Source organism: Solea senegalensis, linkage group LG15, assembly GCF_019176455.1.
Source record: "Solea senegalensis isolate Sse05_10M linkage group LG15, IFAPA_SoseM_1, whole genome shotgun sequence".
In the NCBI taxonomy this organism is placed as follows: domain Eukaryota; kingdom Metazoa; phylum Chordata; class Actinopteri; order Pleuronectiformes; family Soleidae; genus Solea; species Solea senegalensis.
Genome location: NC_058035.1, coordinates 2977064 through 3001553, shown reverse-complemented (window position 1 = coordinate 3001553; position 24490 = coordinate 2977064). Strand labels below are relative to the sequence as shown.

At 42.5% G+C, this 24490-nt stretch overlaps 2 protein-coding genes and 1 non-coding gene across 3 annotated transcripts; all 3 read right to left on the bottom strand.

Annotated features, from left to right (window-relative positions):
* Positions 1-2283: 2283 nt before the first annotated feature.
* Positions 2284-16579, bottom strand: LOC122782259 (bifunctional 3'-phosphoadenosine 5'-phosphosulfate synthase 2-like). The gene is made up of 12 exons (XM_044046546.1): positions 16387-16579; positions 11932-12046; positions 11285-11520; positions 10808-10946; positions 10558-10676; positions 8187-8300; positions 7475-7586; positions 6815-7020; positions 6557-6692; positions 4905-5173; positions 4028-4257; positions 2284-3173 (listed from the first exon to the last, which is right to left on the bottom strand). Exons 1-12 carry the CDS (start codon positions 16411-16413, stop codon positions 3032-3034), a joined length of 1845 nt encoding a protein of 614 aa, XP_043902481.1. The 5' UTR covers positions 16414-16579; the 3' UTR covers positions 2284-3031.
* Positions 4667-4739, bottom strand: trnaf-gaa. Its single transcript has one exon. It is a non-coding gene; the product is annotated as a tRNA-Phe (tRNA).
* A 1901-nt stretch (positions 16580-18480) lies between the features above and the next one.
* On the bottom strand, positions 18481-24264 carry minpp1a (multiple inositol-polyphosphate phosphatase 1a). The gene is made up of 5 exons (XM_044045140.1): positions 23655-24264; positions 22858-23052; positions 22339-22436; positions 21651-21781; positions 18481-20877 (listed from the first exon to the last, which is right to left on the bottom strand). The coding sequence occupies exons 1-5, from the start codon at positions 24223-24225 to the stop codon at positions 20493-20495; spliced, it is 1380 nt and encodes a 459-aa protein (XP_043901075.1). The 5' UTR covers positions 24226-24264; the 3' UTR covers positions 18481-20492.
* Between the last annotated feature and the right edge of the window lie 226 nt (positions 24265-24490).

Sequence of the window (24490 nt, the reverse complement as noted above, 5' to 3'; positions counted from 1 at the left end):
CGTGTTTCGTCAAGTAAAATTAGACACACGTTATCACCATTGTATTTACGCATATATTCGATTTAAAGCCACCTGTGCCCGAAAACGCTACACTCGAGTTATTTTGTGGTCCCGGCGGAAGGACACAGCGAGTCCGCTCGCGACGCTCCCTTCTGTCAAAGTGATCACGTGTGGTTGTAATTAGGGAAGTTTCCAACAAAATGTCACTTTTCGCGGCTTCAACTGTCATTTAAGGCTGTCGCTGAGCTCACCTCGCTCCAGAACACGTTTATTACACTGAGAATGAAATATTTATATGGTAAACAATTAAATATGAATGTAAAAAATGCTGTTAACTGCACAGTCAGTTAACTGTTTTATTCCCTTAACCCCTATAATCCTTATAAACCTTTTTTTGTTGTTGCTTTTTGTACTTTAATCTTTTTATTCTCTCTTACTTGCTTGTTTTTTGTTCTCTTTTGTGTTTATTTACTTTGACATTTGGTGTTTATGTTTGCTGTTCTGTTTTGCTTAGTCTGTCAAAGCACTTCGTAAACATAGGTTTGTGTATAAAAACTATTATTATTATTAGTATTATGATTATTATTTTGTAATGGTACCACAGTAAAACTTATAAGAAAAAAACTAGGTTTCTGAAATTAATGAAGCATGCAAGCGTACGTCTACTAATGATTTGTAAACACATACAAGTCTAAAAGGGTTGAGAATAAAACTAAAAATAAATCTAAATGTAACTATCACATCCTAATTCACAGTATACATAGTGACAGGAGCTACTTTGTGCTTATACTCTGACAATTATTTACCGATTTATTCCTGTAACACGTCATATTTAAAAGGAATTTTTATAATAGATCCATGTTTAATTTTCATAGTAAACCAGTAGATAATGTGATTTTTGTGCCTTAGTACATGACATGTTATGGGGTGTAACAACAGTTTTAGATTATATTCAAGAAGATTAAGCCAGCAGGAGAGAATATTGGTCATTTCTAATGGATGTGACATACTGCACGTACAGTAGTTACAGATCTTATAAAGCAGCGATGGTACAGTTAATCAGATTAAAATGGGGGTTAACTGGAGCATCACAGATTAAATGATCTGATCCCACGTAAAGGTTAATTAAGAATCTGCTTCTTTATAAAGGACAGGTAGTCCTTACTAAGGACCACTCATCCCATAACAACGTAAGCCCTTAATACGTAATGACTGGCAAAAATTAATCAGTGTTTTAAGTTCATCCAACCACCTCTTAAATGTAATTTGAAAAGCACCTGAAGATTTTAATCTGTGATTAAAGACGGTAAAACCAGTTCAGAGCCAAAACTCACCACTGTTAACTACTACTTAAACAAGTCTACTTAACAATTAAAGGGGCTAGAAACTTAGGTCTGATCTCAGTTTGATCCACATAGTAAGTATAAATAAAGATGTTAAACAATATTTTAAGGCATTTAAGTAAAGACGTTTGAGTTAAGTGTAAATAAAGACACATATTCAACGACATTTTAAAACATTCAAGTGAAACTAAGACGTTAAGTGTAAATATGATTTCAAGGCATTTGAGGGAAAATCAAGAAACTAAGTGTAAATAAAGATATTTGACAAGGCATTTGAGGGGAAAACTGAGACATGTGTCAATAAATATGTAAATCTAAATGTTTAAGGCATTTGGGAGAAAGTTAAAGCCTTTGGTGTCGATAAGAAAAAATTAGACATTAAAGATGCTTAACTCACTTTTAGGGCCTTTGAGGGAATTCTAACACATTCGGCGTGAACAACATTTGAAGGCATTTGAAAGAAGTGTACATTAAGTGTAAATTAAGATCTTGAACAACATTTTTAAAGCATTTGTGCGAAAACATGTTCAAAAACTAAAGACAAACCTCATTATTTCTCAACCAAGTCTTCTGTCAAATGAATATACAGTAAATTTTGACCTGTTTTCTTAAGAAATGTTAGATTAAAGTGCGGGAAACCTTTATTACTTGACCTCAGTGAGTGAATTTATCACATTAGGTGCAGTTATCATGACTAAATCATGTAAAAAATTAAGCAGGATGTGCCTTTAAACATGACTTTAGACTCAAAGTAGTTACTTTTTGTGACCACTTACCGCCAACAGAGGGCAGCATTGCACTTTTGCCTTAGCAGAGCCCTCAGAGTGTCACACTGCAAACTTTAACCCCTGACTTTGATCACTGTGCACCCTGCACAGACTGCGGTTATGTTTCACAACCAGTAGAGAACAGATAAAAATGAGGACAGTGAAAACAATCATTTATAACTAAAATTTCCAACTTTATTATCCTAAGACTTCTTTTCTACATGAATGCACACACACCCCACCTTTAAAACACGACATGAATGTGAAATCTGAGGCACTTTTTCAGGGCAAAACAAAACCTTCCACGACGGAGACATTCAACAATTTCCTCATTTGTGTAAAACGTTGACATTTTTGAGAGAGAAAGGCACTTATTTCATATTTCCTATGTACAAACAAAGTTATGTGTCGCATCCTTTCACACAGTGACATGAAATGTTAACCGCGATGAGCTTGTTAACGTCCACACCCGCGAGAGCGTGTTTTAAAACCTCCGCGTAACTCTTCCACACGCGCTCCTTCACTTCTGCGTGTTTATGTTATTTGATTTAAGTTTCCTTGGGATGAGTTTTCCTAAAACCTCAACTAAAAATAAAATAAAAAAAAAAAGTTATTTATTAAAATACATACATATATATATTTTTAAGTTAATTATCATATAAAAATACAATCGGGTTATAAAATCAAGTAGATTTAAAGCAGTGTACAAATGTAATGCTTTAAGGGAAGATACCCATCCCAGACAGAATTCATTATCATTCAGTATTATCATTATTATTATTATTATTTATTTATTCATATCAATCTAAATTCTCCACTCTACATAAACATTTCATTTAGTTTAGGATAATGTAATGTCTAATAAATCCCCTTTTAAAAACTAACCATATGGTTTTGTTTACTGACAGGTTAGGATTATTATTATTGGTCCTTTTGTAGAGAACTGTAGTATTCCACCAACACCTTCCAGGCTTTGGGGGCCATGAAGCCGTCGGGAGGGTTCGTTCCGCTCCGGGCCATGTTCCTCATCTTGGTTCCAGAGATGAATTCGAACTCGGCGTGTCTGCGAGGCAAGGCGGGATGAAGAGAGAAGGGTCACATGTTGTTGTGGCGCTTTGGAAAACTACTAAACATAATTTGACAACCATTTTCTGACTGGAAATCGAGGTTTGCGACACGTTCTACACGGCTCACTCCCTGCACCAAACCACAGAGAAAATCAGCGATTTTACAATGATGCACACAGGGGGTTTTTCATCCACTGCTGCCTCCTTCAGTGAGTTTAAATGTGTTATTTTGTGAATTAGGAGTTTGAAAGTCTTTGTTCAGATTAACCTCAATGACACAAATTGACCACACGAGGCAGCAAGAGACCAGCAGCTCCTGGATTCCCACAGGTTAAAAATGTTGGTTTTCTCTATGGACTTTGGTATAGGAGACTATATCTTCTTTAGATTAGGTGAACCTTTTTGTTATGTGACTAAAATCTGTTTTTCTCCTGATGGCAAACGCGTTTTCATTGAGACAGAGCATCTGTGTCTCGAGCTCAGAGGTCTCAAACCACATGCAGCCCACCAGTCAATTTCATGCGGCCCGCCACTTAATAACAAGTTATAATGAGTTATTTCTGTATGTTTCTTTCGATTAATAGATTCAGTTTGTATATATTTTGTTTATATTGTGAAAATTGTGTAAAACAAACACTTTTAGCTTGAAGGTTTGTGTAATATCTTTTTGTCTTTTTCTCAAAAGGTTAACTAGACACACATTTGAGGTTATGCTGGTTCTAGACATCTCTTAAACCACAAACGTGTTTATGAGAATCTCATGTGAAGCTGCACCAGGATTTTCGGGTTTTCAACCCAAGTTTTCTGCAAACCTACCATGTGTACACCTCATGTACACATCATCACTCACCGCTCTTTGTCGTAAAAGTCCATCGCCTTCTTATCCTTGTTGTAGGCGGCTACCCTGAAGGGGATGATCTCCACAGAAGTGAGGCCCGGGGCCATGGTGAGGACTTTGCCTCCATGAGTGGGTTCATACAGGTCCTGTTTCGTCTCTGGGTGAGGCATACCAGCAGGGTCCCGGCCCACGATGTAGAAGTTTGCTCCAGCGATCATCCTGGCTCTGCAGTGCCACTGGACCTGTTGAGAAAAGGGGGAAAACATGCAGATTAAAGCCGTGTTTTCATCGAGTTTGAACGGCCTCTACCGCTCCATTTTTTGGCACCCTTCCCATGAGGTACCAGAGTAAAAAACTCGTTTGTTGGCCCACACTGTTACTGTACTGTGCCAAACCGGATCATGATGGAAGTACAGCAGAACAGTCAGTCAAATACATATATCACGAGTAAGCTGTCTCCTTCTTCTTCAATGGGGTTTAACGGCAACTTGTAACCATGACGCTGCATTACTGCCATCTTAAATAAAGTAGTCCTTCATCAGTCAAGCTCCAATCCTTTATTTTTTTGACCTTGTGAGGACTCAAACCAGCAACCCTCCAGTTACAAGCCAAGTTCCCTTTCCACTCGGCCAAAGTTAACCCCCTCGTAAATGCCGAAACCCGGGATTGAACCAGGGACATTCAGATCTTCAGTCTGACGCTCTCCCAACTGAGCTATTTCGGCATTTTTATTGAATTTTTTTCTTCTATGATTACAAAAAAACAACCTCATATTCTTCCTCCTCTCCTTGAGGAAACTACTCTCAACCAATTAATGCTCCATTAATTCACATACACATAATTCCCCACAGATGATTTGGTTGGTTGTAAACGTTCCCCTCACACTCACCTCTGTAGGTCCGGCATACATCATCGGCGAGGGGAAGATGGCAACGATGGTGGACGCCGGGTCCAGGACGCCCTCCTCCAGGACGGCGTCGTGCTGCTTCATCCGCCAGTCCAGCGGCACGTCGTCGTCCTTGGTCCAGCCGCCGAGCGGGTGCAGCAGGAGCACGGGGTTCTTGTAGCCTCGATCCAGCAGGCGGCGCTTGGTGTCCTGCATCAGCAGAGCGTGGCCGTTGTGCACCGGGTTTCGCAGCTGGAATGCAAATATGGCATCTGTGGCGAAGAAGAAGAAGAAGAAGCGGAGAATGTTAGAGCAGCATGTTGACGTGCATGCAGTGATTAACATATGGGAAGGATTTAGTCGTCACAGCAAACGTCATGCCTTTTACAGATCTGGCATCAGTGTTGAGCTATAGCTGTCTCATTTCTTATCGAAACGACATCAAAGTCGGCCCTTGACACACTGGTGACCGCACCGCGGAACGCGCCAAGTTTGAAGCCTGTCAAGCAAACCATTGGACACTTATTTGATTAAAAGTCAGACCGCCATGCCTTGCATTTATAGATAGATTCGGACACTGAACATTCATATTTTGAGCAGTTTCAAAGGTTTTAACCACTTGGCATCTGTTAATGTTGCATTAAACACCCTTCTTTAACATGTAATCATCTATTTATTCTTGGATTTCTTTCGCAGGTAATAACTTTAATTATTTAATTAAGTAATTATTGGTCTGAAATTCAGTTGATTTATGTGTGATATGGAGCAAGAAATGAGAACATGTTCACATTTAAGAATACAGAGTTGACAGTTGAAGATTAATTTGGCGTAATTGATTAATATATGAATCATTGCCACTCTGGTAGATGATTAATAGTTTTTACACACAGTTTCCAGGTAAGAAGTCATTATTTCCTTTGTAAGTAAAGCCTGTGTGTGCAACATAAAGGGAGGATGAAAGTCTACTTTACACCATCGTAAATAAACACTGATTCTGTGAAAACAGTATAATATTATTATTTATTACACTAGTACACCGTTATTACCTGGGAATATGTCAGAAATGAGACATTACAAACATAATAAGGGATTTATAATCATACTCTCCATTAGTGAGTGATTTCCTGACAGAATTAAAAGTATTAACATGTGTTTATCATCTAACTAACTGTAAAAAAAACCTATGGAAAAGTTGTCAGCGAGCCCTGAGGAAACATCAGTGATAGCTGTCAGTTTGCTGCATTATCTAACATGCATTCAACTACAGTGGCGGCAGCAGCAGCAGCAGCTTTAGGGAACAAATGCTCGTGGGTGTGGGACGCAGGCGGCTCGGGGAGAATAAACAGACGCTAACTGACATTTTTTTCTTCATGTGGTTTTGTGTGTTTTATCGTTGAACACTGCAAGCCCGGAGCCCGGAGGCACGTCACATTAACATGCCTGGACTAAAAGAACAACAAACACTATAGGAAACCACACAACAGCAAAACTCAAAGTCATGCAGCTTCAAATTTACCATTCTCATTTTTTCATCTGGTGTTTGGTCAAGTTCCTCTGAAAGAAAAACGGTCAAGTGCTAAATACTATTACAATCAAACCTGCTACAGACTTTGAGTAGTTGTGTAATTTTGCGAGCAATAATCCGACTTTCTCACCTGCTTTCATGTCTTTGAACTTCTGCTTGAGCTCCCTCGGCGTGAGGCGATACTGGTCAAGCCCGTCGTTCCACTTGATTCGCTCCAGCACCTGCAGGTCGCCACCCACCAGCCAATCACCTCTCTCCATAACCATCTGCAACGAGGACAGAGAATATCAGATATTGCTCAGTGGAAAAGCAGGCTGTCCGTCAAACAGAGGGACGGGGTTTGATCCCCCAAATTATTTCAGAACTGGCGTGAAACCTGTGCCCTTACCTTGATGTGAGGGTGCTGCGGACAGGTGGTGCCCCACTGTCGGGCACAGCGCTCCTCCTTGCGGTGTGGGTAAAACTCCGGGTTCCTGAGAATAGCCACGCGCAAGCCCTGGTACTCCAGAGCTACAGCCGCACAGCCGTCCAGCTCCTGCTTGACCTCAGCGGTCACGGGCAGCACGATGGGAACAGACAAGTTGATGGCTCCGCCTGAGACAGAAGAGGACGCAGCGAGAGTTAAGACTTTGACTCTTCCCGACGCAACCCTCCCATTCATCCAGGCTTGAGACCGAAACAATCACACCAAGTGTTTGGGTGATACAGGAATGATTTTACCTCTCTTTACCTCTAAAGTTGGAACTTTTTTGCAAAAAGAAATAATTAAAAAGGTGCATTCCAGCTGTAGTCAGAAGTCAGAATGTACAAGTTCCTAGTTCTACAGTCAGTTACTCTGAAAGCCACAAACCCAGACTTTAGACATCTAATATAAATGGAAAGCACCACGAGTGCACATGCACGTAAGGATAGACTGAATGGAGCAGTACATGTTCATCTCTGTGGACACAACACCACACCAGAGAGGTATGACTCAGCCCTAAGTGGTAAGGACGAGGAGTAAAATATGGATTTAGACGCGACAGCGGACAGTGGAGTGGACTCTTACCGTCCAGCAGGTTGTTGAAGTGAAGGACCTGGAGGAACTCCCTCTCCCTCATGAAACCCTTGAGGGGACTCGCCCAGCCCTCAGCCAGGACCTGCACCCACTGTAGATCCAGCTGTGGACGAAGAATAAAACAATGTGGAAACCAGAATCCTGGACGGTTGGGAGAATCAACAGCTTTTCTAATCTCTAGATCTTCAGCGTTCAAACAAACATGCCACTGCGCTGTTTGAACAAGATATCACTGTTGACATTTTTATGATCATAAGAAGTGTCAATATTGTGTTTCTTGTTCTTTATCATTGCGCAAGACGCATACAGTATTATCGGTCTTTTCTGCAGAAATATTGTCCCCGAAACCCGAGCAATGGTTATCTAGTAATGGTGGGAAAGCAGGTAACCCAATCGAAATACAGCTGTTGCTCTGTGGGCCACAAGGAGGTATAGTGGCATTCTACTTTTGGTAGAAATCCTCACAGACTGGAGGCTGATTTGATAAGACGCCAGTGTGAGTGTGTGTGTGTGTTTGCATGGTGGGCTTTTATTGGCGCCCAGGGAAGAAGACAGTGCAGTTCATTAGCACACGGGATGTTTATGGGCTCATCATGAGCCTCTCTCACTGCCATGTTCAGTATCGAACCCCCTCCCCCACCCTCTTCGATTTGCTGTGGGATAAAAAAAAACAGAAGCCTATATTCTGGAGTGGTGGGGTTACCTTGGTGATGCTGATGGTGGGGAGCGTGTTTGCGTCAGCCACAGCGAGCTCGAGCTTGTTCTCGGGAACAAAGAGTTCAGTCACCTCCTCCGTGATCTCATGTGGTACGATGCTCTGCGCACGAAAAGAAGGAAAGGGTAAAAGAAGTGTTAGAAGGAAGCTGAGCGACTCCCAGGTTATCTTTTTGTTTTGACAAGAGGAGAGAAAAATTAGGAAATAAGCAGTTGTGACAGCTAAAGATATCTGATTTACTGTCACGGGTGATGGAGAACAAGTGTCAACTCTTCATGTTACAGAAGATGGAAACCAGGTTATTTTTGGTATGTCCATAAAAAGAAGTATTACAGATGTTTTCTTATCAATCAAGTATGAATTGTAGCACAAATGGTGGTTTTGAGGATCATGGGCTTAATCTAAAGTTAACTTAAACCATTGAACAGTTCTTTTGAGGTGTGACTGAATATGAAAAGCAGCCAAAATGTCCTCACTTCCTTTTGGTTTTTCTAACGCTAACCAGTTCCTCAGAAAATGAGGTTCTGCCTCATTATGGACCAAGTATGGGTCTCCATGAGAATGATATATCGCACACACTCAACATGTCTGAGAGCATTCTTCATTATCCAGGTCAAGGTAGTGTCAGGAATTAGCTAAAGGCGACTGAACGTGCTTCAAATAAAGCAATTCCAGAGGCCTTTCAATAACGCCTGAAGATCCACCTGTCATGTAAAAAAAAACCCAGAACATTGTCTTTATGTAGTATCAGTTACTTCATTTGTCCTCCAGAGTTTTTACTACAGTTCACTATAAAAAAATGTACCAGTTACATCAGATGTAAACGGGCGACTGCTAAAAGACGAGACGGCTCAGATGGGAGTGGTGATGAAAAGATATGAGGCCCCCAGAGAGGGGGAGGGAGAGAGACACTAATCCCTCTTCCTTTCCTCCACATACCACACTAACTACACTCTGTTTACATTACAATGCATCATTACATGTGTGATTCGACATATTAACACCGCCAATTATCTCAGGAGGACACATATTGGCACGACTTAAATGTTGGACCACTCCACTCGTTTTGGAACACGTTCTTCAACTCCGCTGAAGCCTAAGGTGACACAGTCTGGCTTGACTTGCTCTCAGAGACAAAAGCAGTTCCTGGAACTGGTCTTTTTTTACGTCATCCTTAGGCTGACATAACTCCTGGTTCACAGAGCGTGGGCCGGCTTACAGTAAGTTCAATATTTGACACTTTATTTCTGCCTGACAAACACTCATGAGTGAGTGATCTTCCTGTCATGACTCGCGATTACGTTCACGTCATAACGTGAATGTAATCTAACACAAACTGGTGACGAAGCGTGTCACTTGTGCAATTCCTTGGAAAGGAAGGAATTGCACAGTCTGTTACACAGACTGACGGGGGTTTTACTTGAATTCTCTCAAACACAAGTCGGTGTATGATTATTAGATTAGTAGACACTCAGCTACTGCTGCTGAGAAAAAAAACAAACAGAATTTCTTCTTCTAACAACAGCTGCTTTCAGATACATGTGCGTCTGTTACTGTCTGGCTTTTTTTATTTGGGTCAATTACGTTGTAGAGAAGAGCTGACCAACTTCTCAAACTCCTTGCATTAACAGATGCATGATGGGAATTTGCGGACAGTGCAGTCAAACTCATGGCGGAACACCATAACTGCTAGTTACGGCTAAGTAGCACCACCAGAGGGAGCTTGTGTACCAATTGGTGGTACAAGTTTGTAAGCGTTAACAGTTAACAGTTAATTTCTGTTTATTGTGTCTATTTATTTAAGCACTTCCTACTCCCTGTCGCATGGGGATGTGGCAATGAAAGCATATAAATAACGTCTAAAAGGTTTGCTAAATTTGCGCCGTGTCATCGAACTGAATTTTCCGACGTCTTACGGAATCGGAGCCACAAAGATCGGAAGAAAGTCACATTCCCCTGAAGATCCTCCACCCGTTGTAAGCAACCAAACGCGATGATGACGTGATGATGTTCTTTGGCTCTGACCGCTGTTTACCAAACATCAGGACTTAAAATAAAAGATCCAGGATCTTCTGCGTGTTTAATCTAAACCACTGTTTGGTTTGAGATCAGAGAGTCACCGTGGCCCCTCCTTGACAACAAATAACTCAGCTTTATGAAAAGACGCCTCTTAACGTAGGAGACAATGTGTACATGGCGTTTAAAGCGTCTCAAAGCTGTTTACGCTTCACGGCTACACAAACTCTCATAATGGCTCTCCTGACGTGTCCACGTGTCTTTTGTTATTTGTTCTGCTGTGTTCAAATGTTTGTGACTCTCTTTTCTCTTTCTAGTCATCCGGAACATCTGTCCCACCCACCTGGTCCTTGAGGAGCTCCAGCACTTGCTGGAGGCATTCGTTCACCGTGAGCTCTCCAGTTTTCAGCACCAGCTCTGGTCCCTCGGGACGCTCGTAGTCGGAGTCTATACCAGTGAATCCTGAGAAACATGAAATGTCCAGTCACTGAAACCTCACAACAAGTGAAATTCCATTTCACTGATGAAATCCACAACATAAACAACAGTTTTTAACGGCTTTATTGGACGGATAATAGTTATCGCACACACACCTTTAATCTCTCCGGCGCGAGCCTTCTTGTAAAGACCTTTTACGTCCCTGGACTCGCACACATCGAGGGGAGCGTGGACAAACACCTCGAAAAAGGGCAGGCCTGCACTCGCGTGGACCTTTCTTGCCTCTTCACGATCCTGTGGAGGAGAACCATTTCACTTAAATACAATTTTTAGACCTTATCCACACAGAAAGAGGACTTTCCCAACACAATCTTTTTCCTTTTCATTCTTAAAATGAATCATTTCAAGCACACAAAACGTCACTAAATTGCATATCAGTGTATTTTTAGGGCTCTCAAAACAACCGGTTTACGTGAGGATTAATAGCTGATACGCGAGTTGTCCTGAACTCGCACAGGCCATTAGAATGCCGATTCCGGGATGTCTCATTCTCACCTTCATGAGAATTTTTGGTTTATTTTATGGCCAAAACTGAGCCAAACGCATCTAACTAACCACTGATGTTTTCTGACCTTGGCAAAGGGCGAGATGAAACTGGTGATGCAAACGAGCCCAGCGTCTGCGAACAGTTTGGCCACCTCGGCGACGCGGCGGATATTCTCCTCGCGGTCTTCGTCCGTGAAGCCCAGGTTCTTGTTCAGGCCGTGGCGAATGTTGTCCCCGTCCAGTGAGTAGCAAGGGATGGCTTTGGACACGAGATACTCTTCCAGGGCAAAACTGATGGTGGTTTTCCCTGCACCGGACAGACCTGATGTGGGGAAAATGTGATAAAACATACAGCATGAGCATCACACTGGGTCGAAGGTGGATGTCGTGAAGGTGGATATCATCAGAGCCGCAACTGAAACAAGTTTATCTGATTTTTCAGCTTCCAAAATGTGAATATTCTATTACGTAGTGACGCATATTTATAATAGTGTCATCAGCATATACTGAGACTGTGTGTTTCTTTGCTCTATATAACAAAGGAAAGATTAAAGCTGAATCATTTCGGTTTGTGGACAAAACAAGACATTTAAGAACACTGCCATTTCGACATTTTAAACAAACTTTTCTGACATTTTACAGACCAATCAAGAAAATAATCCACAGATTAATCAATTATGAAAGGAATTGTCAGTTGCCGCCCTAGAAATCATGTGACAGCATAAAGACGTACCAGTGAGCCAGATAGTGCAGCCTCTGAATCCACTCCTGGTGCCCACAACCTGACCCCTCTTGCTCCGACTGACATGGTGGGCCTGGTACACCACATTCGTCGACCTGTTGAAATCCTGTAAGAGAAAGTCAGACAGTTGGAACAAACTGAAGTGGTTGAGGGTAATTAAAGTCAATACAGATCGCTTGAAATGTGGCTGCCAGACGTGACACCAGGAAAAACTCATGGCTCAAACAGACAGTCTTTTCTGACTGGAAACTTAAGTCTGCGTCGCTTTGTAGTCCACATATTCTCTTGCACCAAAGTCCATTGAGAAAATCTGCGATTTTACATGTGACTGTGTTTAAAATCATTTGATACATTTTCTAACCGACACAAACTTGCCAAACAAGGCACAAGTAAACCAGCAGCTTTGTATCCCCCATGAGCTAAAAATGATGATTTTTCATCTGAGCTTATATAATATCATAGACTTAAGCAAGCATTTGTTTTTCCTTGTGTGAACATCCATGCCTCAGGCAGGGCCGGGAACCACGTGCCAAAAAAACCTGAACTATCACTCTGATAGGACACGTTACTGTATCCTGCAATGTGACACATCATGACACTCCACGTAGCACGACTGGTTCTACATGTCCTGCTCAAAGTGACTATGTGGCCCTATGAGGATGAATGGGGCTGTATTGACATCTGGAGGGGAGGGAGGGGCGGGGGACATGGAAGGGATGAAGGGAGGGAGAGGACTGACTGTGGACAATGTGTCCAGTGTAGTGCCTGCAGCCCAGTGATGATGTGGCAGTGTTGTGCCCACAGAATTGCCCTCTGCACCCACTCCCACTATACTTCCCTGCATCGATTCAGTGGCTTCATTTCTTCAAAATTTGTAATGCGGTGACTGTAAAATGTGATGGCTCTGTGACACGTCTCACACATAGAGGGTGTGTTTCAGTCAAGGGGTGAGGGAAAATTACCACATAAAGTTTTACTTTATGACTTTACTCCCACTGTGGACAAAAACTTCCATAAACTTGCTGGGTTTATATACCAAGCTATACATTAGAGGTCGACTGATACGAGTTTTACTGCAGCCGTTTTTACAGCCAAGTGTTTAATGACAACAAATAGAATAAGAATTACTTAACTTAATGGTCTGTCTCTCCAACGTACACGTATACATGTTTAAACTAAATATTAAATATATGAAACAGGTCATCAAAAAAACTTAAAAAACAATGTTTTGATGAAAAAAAAAAATAATAATCAGTCAGCCAATGCAAGTTGACAAGACTAACAAACTAATATATATGTTAAAGGTCCACTATGTAAGTGTTAGTGACACCCAGTGGTGAGACTGGTCAGGTTATCCAAACATACTCGTGGCACGCACTGCATTGTGTGCATGAGCACACCCAGACTATGTTGGTGTGACTGTTATTCCAAGCACACCTTCTTCTTTCAATCCTCCCTCCTTCAAAACTGCCAAACTACTTCAACTACAATAAATCTCGCCCCGAATTTTCCTCACTTTCCTCACATGTTGGAAAGCTCTGTTTGCTGAATTCCTGTGTAAGAAATTGACTGAAAGAACTTGTGTAACTCTTCCCATTTGCTCTCATTTCTGCCTACATCCTCTCTCTCACTGTCTCTCTCTCTCTCTCTCGCAGGAAATCACACCAGATAATACAAAACTATGAGGATGGGGAGTATTGTGAAATTCCTGCGAGACAGTGCTGACCAGCAGTATGGCTCCAATAACAGCTGATAATTTAAGAGGCCCCAACTGTAATCCTGTTTAAATGGATCACTTTGTAACGCAACATAAAAACTCAAAAACGTAATTTCGGTCTTGTTGTTGAGTCATAAATATCCACAGACACTCGAGTGTATTCTGTTTTACGTGTCATATCAGTGACGTGCATTGAATTGTCTGCGGTCTCAAAAAACTCTGGGGTTCCACTCACGTCTAACCTGTTTGGTGGCATTTACATAACTAGCCAATGACAAAAGCGCCGTCTATTATTAACTACAAAAACAACGTCAAAGAATGGGTGACAATAAAGCAAACTGGGATAGAGAATATGTGTAAACGGAGAATGACGCAGCCTGACAGCTATATCAAAACTGTACCACAATACATATATTTAACTGTGCCAAAGTGAAGTACTCAGCTCAGACTAATGGTGAATTCCATTTACATCGGAAGACGGAATTGGAAAATAATGTCACCTCTGAGAATCGAGTTCCAGGTTTGTGAGGTTTCCATGTGGGCCCCATAAGGGTCATATTCGGGCTGACAATCAGGGTCCCAAGAGGGTTTGTCCATGGTTTCCATGGTGGCCCGACCCATGTTACTACAACCATATGGGACCTGCATTGTTTGCCCTCTTGCCCCATGCCCACCTTGTACCCACTTAGGGTACAAGTGGACATAGGCCATGGACGGTTTCTTCTTTCTCCCCCCCCACCCGCTCAACCGGTCTCACAAGGCAACCTATGTTATGAATGACAAAGTGAGTGAGTAGACATGGAGACATAAGTACAACAAGCAGCCTATTCACAAACGAAAGGAACCCCTGATACAGTAAAAAAAGAGCAAGAGAGAGAGAGAGGTATATAATGCATTTAAAGCAACGATCCTGCAGAGATGACAGTGAATATCTTTTTTTCCCTGCACCAGACATCATTGTTACTATCAACCACTTAAGATGATAATTGGGGAAATTACAGTGCAGGATAAAGACACTTTATCATTAGCTGCACCTATTCTACTGCTTGGTGTCCGATTCAAAAGCCTTTTTCATTCAAAGTTGATTCAGTACACAAGGCTGCTAATTTGAGGGCCTACTAAGTTTTGAATCAAGGGCAGGAATTGTGATTTTTACATGAATTTAATTTTTTGACAATGCATCTCGGCACGTAGACATGGTCAAGGTGTCCATGGTCCAAGGCGAGCATCAGAATGGAGAATAAAGATGACTTTGAATGTGGCATGGAGCATTTCAAAAACTGCTCATCTACTAAGAATATCATGTAGAGCCTTCTCTAAAGTTCATGAAGAATGGTCTGAAAAAGAGAAATATCTCCAGTGAGCAGCAGTTCTCTGAATGAAAACGCCCTGTTGACACCAGGGGGTCAGAGGAGAAGGACCTGAAAACACGACAACATGGAGATGTGCTACAGCAGCAGAAGACCTTACCCAGCCACTTCATTAAGTACATTTTATACCTCATCAAGTGAGTGGATGTTCAGTAGGCAATTCGCTGAGTCAGCCAGCCGCCTCACACTGGCTTCTTCTTTCTGCCCGACATCAACCCCGCCACACAAGGCACACTACTATGTTATGAATGACCCATTAAATAAGTAGACATGGAGACGTAACTACAACAAGCAGCCTATTCACAGTGAAGGCAACCGTTACAGCGAGTGACACAGTAAATAAAAGAGGCATAAAAGTGGACAGAAATGACAACTTTGACGGGTTTAAAGTTTTACTTTTCTAAAGAGTACAACTTGACACTCAAATTAATAGCATTATTTCCATTCCAACTTACTGGTCTTATTGCCTCCCATAAAAACATTTTCTGCTACTGTAAAGTATATCTGTATATGGCACATGTTGATGTGTTTAGCAATATTAATTACTACAACGAGCTGCTTATTCAGTGAAGGCGACAGCTACAATAAAAAGAGGCATGAAAGAGAACAAAAAACGAGAGTTAAATGGTTAAAAGGGGCTGACATTGAAGAGCAAGGAGGGTCGCTGCTGTGTTTACTTTTCAAAAAATCTACTTGAGCTGATGGTCGTTACATCATAAGAGTCCTTTCTGCTGTTTGTTCTGTTGCTATGTTATAATAGTACAAAATAAGAGTCTTTTCTGCTTTATGTCCTGTTATAATGATTTAATAGTACAAAATAAGAGTCCTTTCTGCTTTAATTGCTGTTATAATAGTACATAACAAGAGTTGTTCTGCTTTATGTACTGTTACAATAGTACAACTTAGCAAGACAGTGATATGTACCTGTGAAGTTAGGTAGTTTGCATGAAAAATGGTCAGATTTTACAATAAATAATTGTTAATTTCAGCCATAGATGCTATTGATAAGTAATGGGAAAATAATAATTTGTTGTTGAGTGCTAAAAAATGTACAAGGGTTAGAATAGTTGTACAAAAACACCCCCCCAAAAATAATAGCTAGATTAATGTTTTATAAAATCATGGTTTGGGTAGTCGCTGGTTCAGTACAAATGAACCAAAACAAGGTTGAATTTAATTGTGAATAATGCAAGCATCTGAATGTACTTATGTGTGAATCACTACATTGACAATAGTCAATGAAATTACAGTCATGAAAAAGACATTAGCGACACAGCAGTTTTGTCCACATCGCTGGTCGTGTAAACGCTGCCACCTTTGACACTTATCGCTACGCCTCTTTCTTCACTATTTGCTTACCGTACGAAGCTTTTTCACGCCGGACATTTCGTGTAAATCCGCACACACACACTGAGGGGGTAACGGAGGGGAACGAGTCCTGCTTCACGCTGCTGCGGTTCGAGGCTCCAAACTTTCGGCTGCGGTGCTCGTCGCACAGGCAGACGGAGGGTTTTTATGAGACACTTTCAAGACACGTAGCATTCCGCTGGCCCGGCCTCCCTCCTCCTCCTCCTCCTCCTCCGCCTTCTCCTCCTCCGACCTCCACAAATCTGCATAATTTACCGGATACTAGCCCATACTCAGCGTAAAAGTCCTGGATCAGGCTGAAACCGACATCGGCGTTTTTTGTCGTTTTTTTCTGTCGGAGACTGGAGCACAGAATGTTCGCCTTCACTGCGCAGGACAGCTTTTCCCCCGGGTTAAGCCGAGCTGAACCGAGCTGTTTGGGGCAGTTTACCCAGCAACGTCACCACCAACTCGGTCCAGTGTACCGGTCCGAAGCCTATAAGCGTTATAAACCCATTCATTAAAAATAATCACTGCCCCGCACTAGCGAGCTAAAGCGCTCTGACGGTAACTTTTTAAGCTAGTTTTAAGCTAGTTGAGTTGTGACGAAGCATAAATGGCAGACTGACACTTCACATGATATTCAGCTGGGTTAAACACCCACAGTAGAGTGGGTGAACACGGCAGTTAAAGGGAAGCACTGTGTGTTTCAGTGGGAAGTGGTTTCCACATTCAATAGCTTTATGGATATGTAATTACAGGTCTCCACAATTCAGTTATTACTGGTCAAATTGAACAAAACAATTAAAATATCCATCACTTAAAATGTAAAACCAGTTCTTAAACTTCCTGTCAGTTGTCGCTAATGTGAAATTCTTTTAAGGTAACTTCAGTGATTAAAGGCCAATTAATACTCAATTTTTATACTTTTATTGAATTAATCCTAAATAGTGGATTTTGCAGCGGTGGAAAGTAAGACCACTGAATCTAAGTCGTCCCGTTAATCAGGAATATTATTAGTTGGCGTTGCTGATGAGCGAGATCGACGACGGGTGTCATTTTAAATATTTCCGTATGTCCACCATGACTTTTGACAACATGCTTTGCCGGATAGCCCCTCGAATCGGACATGACTTTTCTTCACATGTCCGTCTTTGTAACCTAAAAATGAACACAAAAAAGTACAAAGGGCTCTGTCGTAGATTATAAATGGGCCTTAAAATGTCCAATATTGATTGAAAACATGTAGTCTTTAATGGTGTGTAGTTGGAACTTAGGAATTCTGCCACCATACAAACACTACAACTTTATGCGTTAACAGTACGTCATTCACAGTGAATCAGTCGTACACATATTACATTTTTAACATACATGTTCCGACACTGTCTGTGTGGGCAAAATAACACGGAGAGCGCTGTTATTGACTGGTACTGCTAACGACGGCTAGCTCGAGATACGGTTTGCGTTTCCGATATCTTAACTAGAACCCGGTGAACTTGCAGATAATGTCACTCCCAGTTCCGACTTCCGAGCTCCAATGGAACGTGGGAGGAATTCAAGAGCACCGATGCAGTCCTCTGTGCACAGCCTCCAGTAAATGTGTCGCACAGTCGAACAATGGCTGTGATAGCAATTTTACAGCTGGTTAGTAAATAGTATCTTTAGCCTTAATAAGTAAATAAGTTAAAACAATTGTGTGATTAGATTAATACACTAAATTCAAGTCAATTACACGAGTATAGATTTTCATTTTCCATGTTACATTACATTACATTTCATTTAGCAGATGCTTTTATCCAAAGCGACTTTCATGGGAATTGAGTACAACCTGCCAGGGGTGCAGTTGAACTTGTCTTATCTTTTGCACAAAGGGTAAGGGTCTTAACCACTGAGCTACCCCATCCCGTGTGCTTGGCTACGAAGTAATAATGTTATTACAATACATATGAATTGCTTTATCTTTTGCTGACCTTCTATTCTGCCTGTTACACTAATCCACCACTTGTCACGGATACTACTGTGCTCTGCCCTCGCCAAACTTGTTTGTGTGTTGCTGCTTCTTCTTGTCGTGTTCCTTGATATTAAACACAAGCGTGAGACCAACGATGTCTGAATCAGGAAAAACTTTATTCAACTCCTCTCGTTCTCACTCGTCAACCTTAACCTTGTCCCAGGTGGCCTCACAGCGCCCCTGTGTGTCCCACCCTGCTAGACCTCCAACCAGTGTAAAATGTGCCGCTGAATAAGCGTTATAAAACACAAACGCTAAGACCACGTCTCCCCTTTCTAGAGAACAAAGGGTAGACTGCCGTTGTCTCTTCAGACCTTAGAGGATTATTCTGTCTCTTTTGTTGAAAGGTCTGTTCCTATTTAACTTTTAACAAAACAGTGTGACCATAGGCACTTGGTGAATATTCAGTATACTGTGATCAGGTAACTGTATCTTTAACCCACCTGTGTTACTATAAACTTATCAAACATAATAAAACATCATAACTAAACATCAGTTCTCAGAGTCCCATTTTCTAATTTACAGATTAAGCCTATTAGGTTTTATGATGGCTCTCCCAGATCTAGTTTTAATTGCAGGAGTCTCTGTAGGGGAGCTTTGGAAGGTGGCATGGATGCATGTGTAGGCAATGGCTCTGGTGGTTGTTGCGGTGATGAAAAACCACTGTCATGAGCAGGTGTGTGTGGAGGTATCAGGTCCTGGTGGTTGGGTCTCACAACACCCTGAGGTAGCTCCACCAAGTAAGACCATGGAGCAGAGTGTTTCTGAAGCACTCTTCCTGATGCTCTTGCATCCACCAATCACACCAGCTCTCCTGGTGGCAGGCAACTGAGAGCTCGGGCAAGGTGTCGCTTGTTGTAATTTTCAGCATCTGACAGTCCCTTCACTCTTTCTTTCAAAGCAAATATGGTGATGTCAGGCAAAGCAGGTTCAAGCTATGAAGAAAAACTTGGCACTGTGGTGCGAAGACGTCGCCCAATGAGGAGCTGCGCCGGGCTGTAACCACTCTGATGAGGTGTGGCCCTGTAAGCGAGTAGAGACAGATAGGGATCCTCCGCCTTTTTCAGGAGGTTTTTCACGGTCTGGACCGCTCGTTCATCTTCACCATTGCTCTGTGGAAATCTCGAGCTGCTGGTGATGTGCCAGAAGCCACAGGAAGCTGCAAAGGTGATGAAAGCTTGACCAGAAAACTGAGGCCCGTTATCTGATCAGAAATGTTTCCCTATGAGGAAATCCCGGAACCTTTCACAGGTCCATGTGAGGCCCAGGGCCTCTTTTTCTACCTGAGCGTACCGTTGTTCTGTGGGAGTGAGTGATCGAGATGCGTACGCCACAGGCTTCCATTCTTCCTCGTGTCTCTGGAGAAGAACACCACCCAAGTCATAAGATGATGCATCAGCTGACACTTTGGTGTCTGTGTTCGGGTCATACATCTCCAGCACAGGAGGAGAAGACAGTGCTTCAGTGTTTCGAACACTGTAACCTGGTCCACGTTCCAAACCCAGCAGTTTTTCTTTGAGAGAAGATCACAAAGTGGCTTATTTTTTTCTGCCAGCTGCGGAATAAACTTTGCCAGCTGGTTGACCATTCCAAGAAAACTCCTCAACTCAATCACATTTGTTGGCTCCTTCATCTTTGAGATCGCCTCAGTCTTTCGGGGGTCGGGGCGGATGCCTGCGGTTGTGATTATGTGGCCCAGGAAGGCAACCTCTGTTTTTGAGAGTTCACACTTGTCCACATTTAGTGTCATGCCTGCTCTTTTTACGGGGAAGTAAATCTAAATGTAGATATTTAAAAAAGTAAATAGTGGGGTGTGGTTCAATATGAGTCAGCACAAATCAGGACCTTGAAATGCTTTGAATATATATATACATACATATACATATAGTGCATATTATATCTAGAAGACAACATATTTAGACACAGCAAAAGTATTTGTTTAATTATCAGGAAAAAGGAATTTAAATTTAAATGTCATTCCTGGAAGTCAAAACTACCTTTTCTTTGGTATTAAGCAAACAGGTGCAAATTTGATTAATTAGGTAAAAAACTTAAAACACAATAAAGCCAATATATCGCCACCTTTCCCACAATCCGTCTCGTCTGCCTAACCGTGAGCAGGACGATCGGCCAGCTTACACTCAGTCTCAGAGTCACAGCCATTGAGCAGTGCTCGGTAGTGATTTCTAACGTCCACATAGAGTGGGATCAAGGCCCGCTGGTCACCTAAACCAGGGAAAGTCACCGCCTTCTCGTTGAGCAGCGGCTGCAGTCTCAGGTCGCCTTGCCCGCAGTCGTACAACACCAGGAGTAGGTTGGCGGCGTAGGGCAACATGAGACTGGTGCGGAAAGAGCGTCCGGACTGAGTGGCGTAGTTGGTTGACGTCAGGGCTTCGCTGTCCTTGAAGAAGCCCAGCAGGGTGAGCAGCGGCAGGAGGGTCTCTGCATGTCCGATCTGGACTGTCACAGCTTCAGTCACCTGCTGGCCAGACCTGACACATACAACACACTGGTTTCAGGTCTAACTCGGACTGAGGTCTGGTAGCGCCAGGTAGGTGGAATGACCTACCGAGCACTACCAGAACAGGGGCGTCCAAGTCTATCTTCAAGAATCTCTTGAAAACCCAGCTCTTCCAAGAGCATCTTCTGTCCTAGCACTTACCTTTACCCGCTACCCTGCACAATCTCTTTCTACACTTGGATCCAACTCTCTCTATCAGTCCACTGTTTCTATCTAGTGAAGTTCTTTCCAACACTACTTCTATGTAGCTTATTCCTCTTTTGTTAGTCGCTTGGGATAAAAGTGTCTGCTAAATATTCAAGTAAATGATCCAGTGAGTTGTTAAGTTTGGAGAACATCTACCCAAGAGTGAGAGGGCAAAGCTAAGGGTATTTAAGTTAACAGCGTAGTAGAACTGCAAATAACGATTATTTTCCAATTATTCTGTCGATTTATTTTCAATTTATTAATCAAGTAATCGTTTGGTCTATAAAATGTCAGAAAATGCCGATAAATGTTGAGAGTGCTTCTCAAACCTGAAAGTGATGATGTTCTGAAAGTGTCTTGAACCAAATTGATTCAGTTTTAATGATTTATTTGTCATATGGAGCAAAGAAAGCAGAACATATTCACATTTAAGAAGCTGAAAAGTCTTGAGATGTTGTTTTAATACTTAAAAAAAAACACTCAAACCAAATAATAGTAGTAGCAACAACAAAATCCCAACCACATTTTAGAAAACCCCTGAATGAGGTTTTTACTCACTTGTTCTCATTGGCTGCTTTTTCCAGTCGGCTGAACATATCGTGAAAAAGAATGCAGCTCGACTTGCTGTTAATATCATGACCGTAGCCTCTTTTCCAGAACTGCTTCAGGTCATTTGAATATTCCATAACCTGTTGAAACAGATAAGATGTACATTGTTGCTGCTGTGGGTGTGGAGAGGGTAAAAAGTGTGGGCGTATCCGAAGGGTCTTTTCACGACACCTGAGACGAGGGAAGTCACAAAAAACACAAAAGACTCTTTGTGACATGGATGATACCAAAGCTTTTTCTACTACTTATGCCTAAAAACAAGTACTAATGTCTCTCTCTAACTTTATAATGCAATGCTTTATGGCTAACCAACATTGTCACTATTGATTATTGTTGCTGATTATTTTGTTAATTGGTTGCTTGCTTCATAAAGTGTCAGAAAAGGGTGAAAAATGCTTTATCTCAAAAATGACAATACATTCAAATGTACTTAAAGATAAGATAAGATAGTTCTTTAGTGGTCCCACAACAGAGACAATAGAGAAAAATAGGTCACGATACGATATTATCACAATACTGCAAAATACTTGCGATACACTCACACAACAGCTCTATTGACTCAAGCGACTTGTCCACAACTTATAATATAAACCAATGCCACAGCTATTTGATTCAGTAGGTGGGAGAACTATTGTACCTGTGCATCAACCTCATCGAAGAGCCGACACCAGGGGGAGTTCACAGTTTTGATGGCCAACTCATATGCGCACAAATAAAAGGCAGCCTCGGCCATATCTGTGGGAGAAAACGACACATTAAAATGTTCATGCGTCGTGAAATCAAACAACCTCAGGGAGGACATTCCAGGGATTTGGGATCTCGCAGAAACCCGCATGATTTAACGTGACTTCGGAACCCCTCACACTACAGGATCATTTGGCCATATAATCTACTCAGGGCCCCCACAATTGTCGGAAAGGCCAGATTGGGTCCAAAATCTTGGGCGGGCATAAGATAACTCACTGTGGAACGTGACATATAAGACTTCAGGCATATTATTTAATACTAAAGTGTAACAAACCACATTTTTTCATGCGTAAACCAGTGTATATGTGTCTAGTGTGTCTATTTACTGATCCAGGTGCAAATCATCACAGTTTAATGTTTTGAGCCCAACAGTTTTAAAAAGGATCTGGATCCTCGCTCCACCACTGACCATCTGTGATGTTCTCATATGAGACCCTAAGGCGGTCTGCAATCTTCTCCGTGACCCTCCTCATCTCTGGTCCCTGTCTGAACCGGTCCATCTCTGTCAGAGCTGAGGGGTTATTATCAACTTCCTCCACGAACCTGGGGCAACTGTCGAAGAACCTCATCAGAGCGTCGTTCACCGTGTGGTCAAACTCCATGTCTGTGGTGAGAGAGAGAGAAAACACGGCTTATCGCCAGGGGCACTGCTGCATCAGGGCAAACAAAGCAGACAACTGTCTGGGGCCCCCTGAGCTGAGATGGGGCCCACTAATCCACAACAAAAACAGTTTTATGAGAACCATGACGCAAAGTAAACTTCGCCTTAAATGCACGCTTTATTGTTACTTGTTATTGCCTAATAGTAAAACCACACTTAACTATTCCTTTCAGGAGAATATGGTGCATTCCAGTTGTAGTTTGAAGACAGAGTTTCCAAGTTCCGATAGTCGGATTATGATCTTCAAAAGTCGGAGCAATCTCTAGAATCCCAACATTGGGATTCTAAGATGGCTGCCACTTTATTAATAATCATTAATAAAAACACTTTCACTTCTGTCTTAGTTAATTCACATTAACTCATTTGATTCAAATTTGTATTCACAAAATACTGTGTCGAACATTGCTCTAGTTAGCCGGTAGCGGGTTGCTAATCCCTTCCACTTCCCCCCCCAGGTCCCTTCAGCCTGAGGGGCCCCCAAAGTGCCTTGAACCACCCCTGTTCATGGACGCCGGTGGAGACAGCGTGGTGGACCGTGGTCGTACCTTTGATGGCCCACAGCTCGGTCAGTCCTGCCTTGAAGGACAGCGTGCTGTTGACACACCTGTGTTTGGAGCTGGTGGTGAACTTGACGAGTCCAGCTCGCAACTTCTCCTCGGTCAGCAGTGACGGGAAGAGCTTCGAGAGCCTCACCGCCAGGTTCTTGTGGTCGCTCACGCCTTTCTGGACGAGTCTGCCGTCCATGTCCTCCGTGTACCACATGGTCCACTCGTTCTGGATCTCACGCAGCCAGCTCTCTCTGCCCAAGGCGCTGCTCTTGACGATGTCGTAGAGCGTCTGCATCTTCTTGACGTTCTTGGAGGTCGGGTACCTGGTGCCGTGTCGTATGATGGCGGTCAGATGGATCTCTCGGCATCGTGGAAATGGAGGCTGCAGGACGGACCTGTTGACCGCGAGTATGTCCTCGATGAGGTGCGGGTTCACCTCCTCGTATCTCCCCTTCGTGGTGAAGTACTTGGCGATGGCTGGGATGTCCCCGCTGTTCGGGACACAGCAGGAAAAACCGACAATGGCGGAGAAGTGGACAATAACGAGTCTCCACACTGTGGTCGACATGATGCAGCTGGACAAACAGCTCTGTGTCCGCGAATGGCAAACAAGAGACACTGTAACGTCACAGTGACAGGACAGTTAGAGAGGATGTCCACTCAGAAAGACAGTTTGGAAAACATTCAACAGCTAACGTTTGGAATGAACGTTTTAGATGTCTTCAACATCATTTTGACTAATTTTATTTTATCCAGTGGCTACGGTTCTGAAACTGTGGCACATGTGCCACCAGTGGTACGCAAGCTTCCTCCAGTGGTATGAAAATCAGAGT

Bases quoted from the DNA above. Each gene is read 5' to 3' on its own strand.
- minpp1a (XM_044045140.1), bottom strand. From the start codon at position 24,225: ATGTCGACCACAGTGTGGAGACTCGTTATTGTCCACTTCTCCGCCATT. The intron at 22,437-22,857 runs GTCAGTGGTGGA...TTTCTCCCACAG, and splicing joins ATATGAGAACATCACAGATG to ATATGGCCGAGGCTGCCTTT. The intron at 20,878-21,650 runs GTGAGTAAAAAC...TGTATGTGTCAG, and splicing joins AAAGCAGCCAATGAGAACAA to GTCTGGCCAGCAGGTGACTG.
- LOC122782259 (XM_044046546.1), bottom strand. From the start codon at position 16,413: ATGTCCGGCGTGAAAAAGCTTCGTACG. The intron at 7,021-7,474 runs GTAAGAGTCCAC...CTTCTGTCTCAG, and splicing joins CTTCAACAACCTGCTGGACG to GCGGAGCCATCAACTTGTCT. The intron at 5,174-6,556 runs GTGAGAAAGTCG...TCTTCGCCACAG, and splicing joins GTTCAAAGACATGAAAGCAG to ATGCCATATTTGCATTCCAG.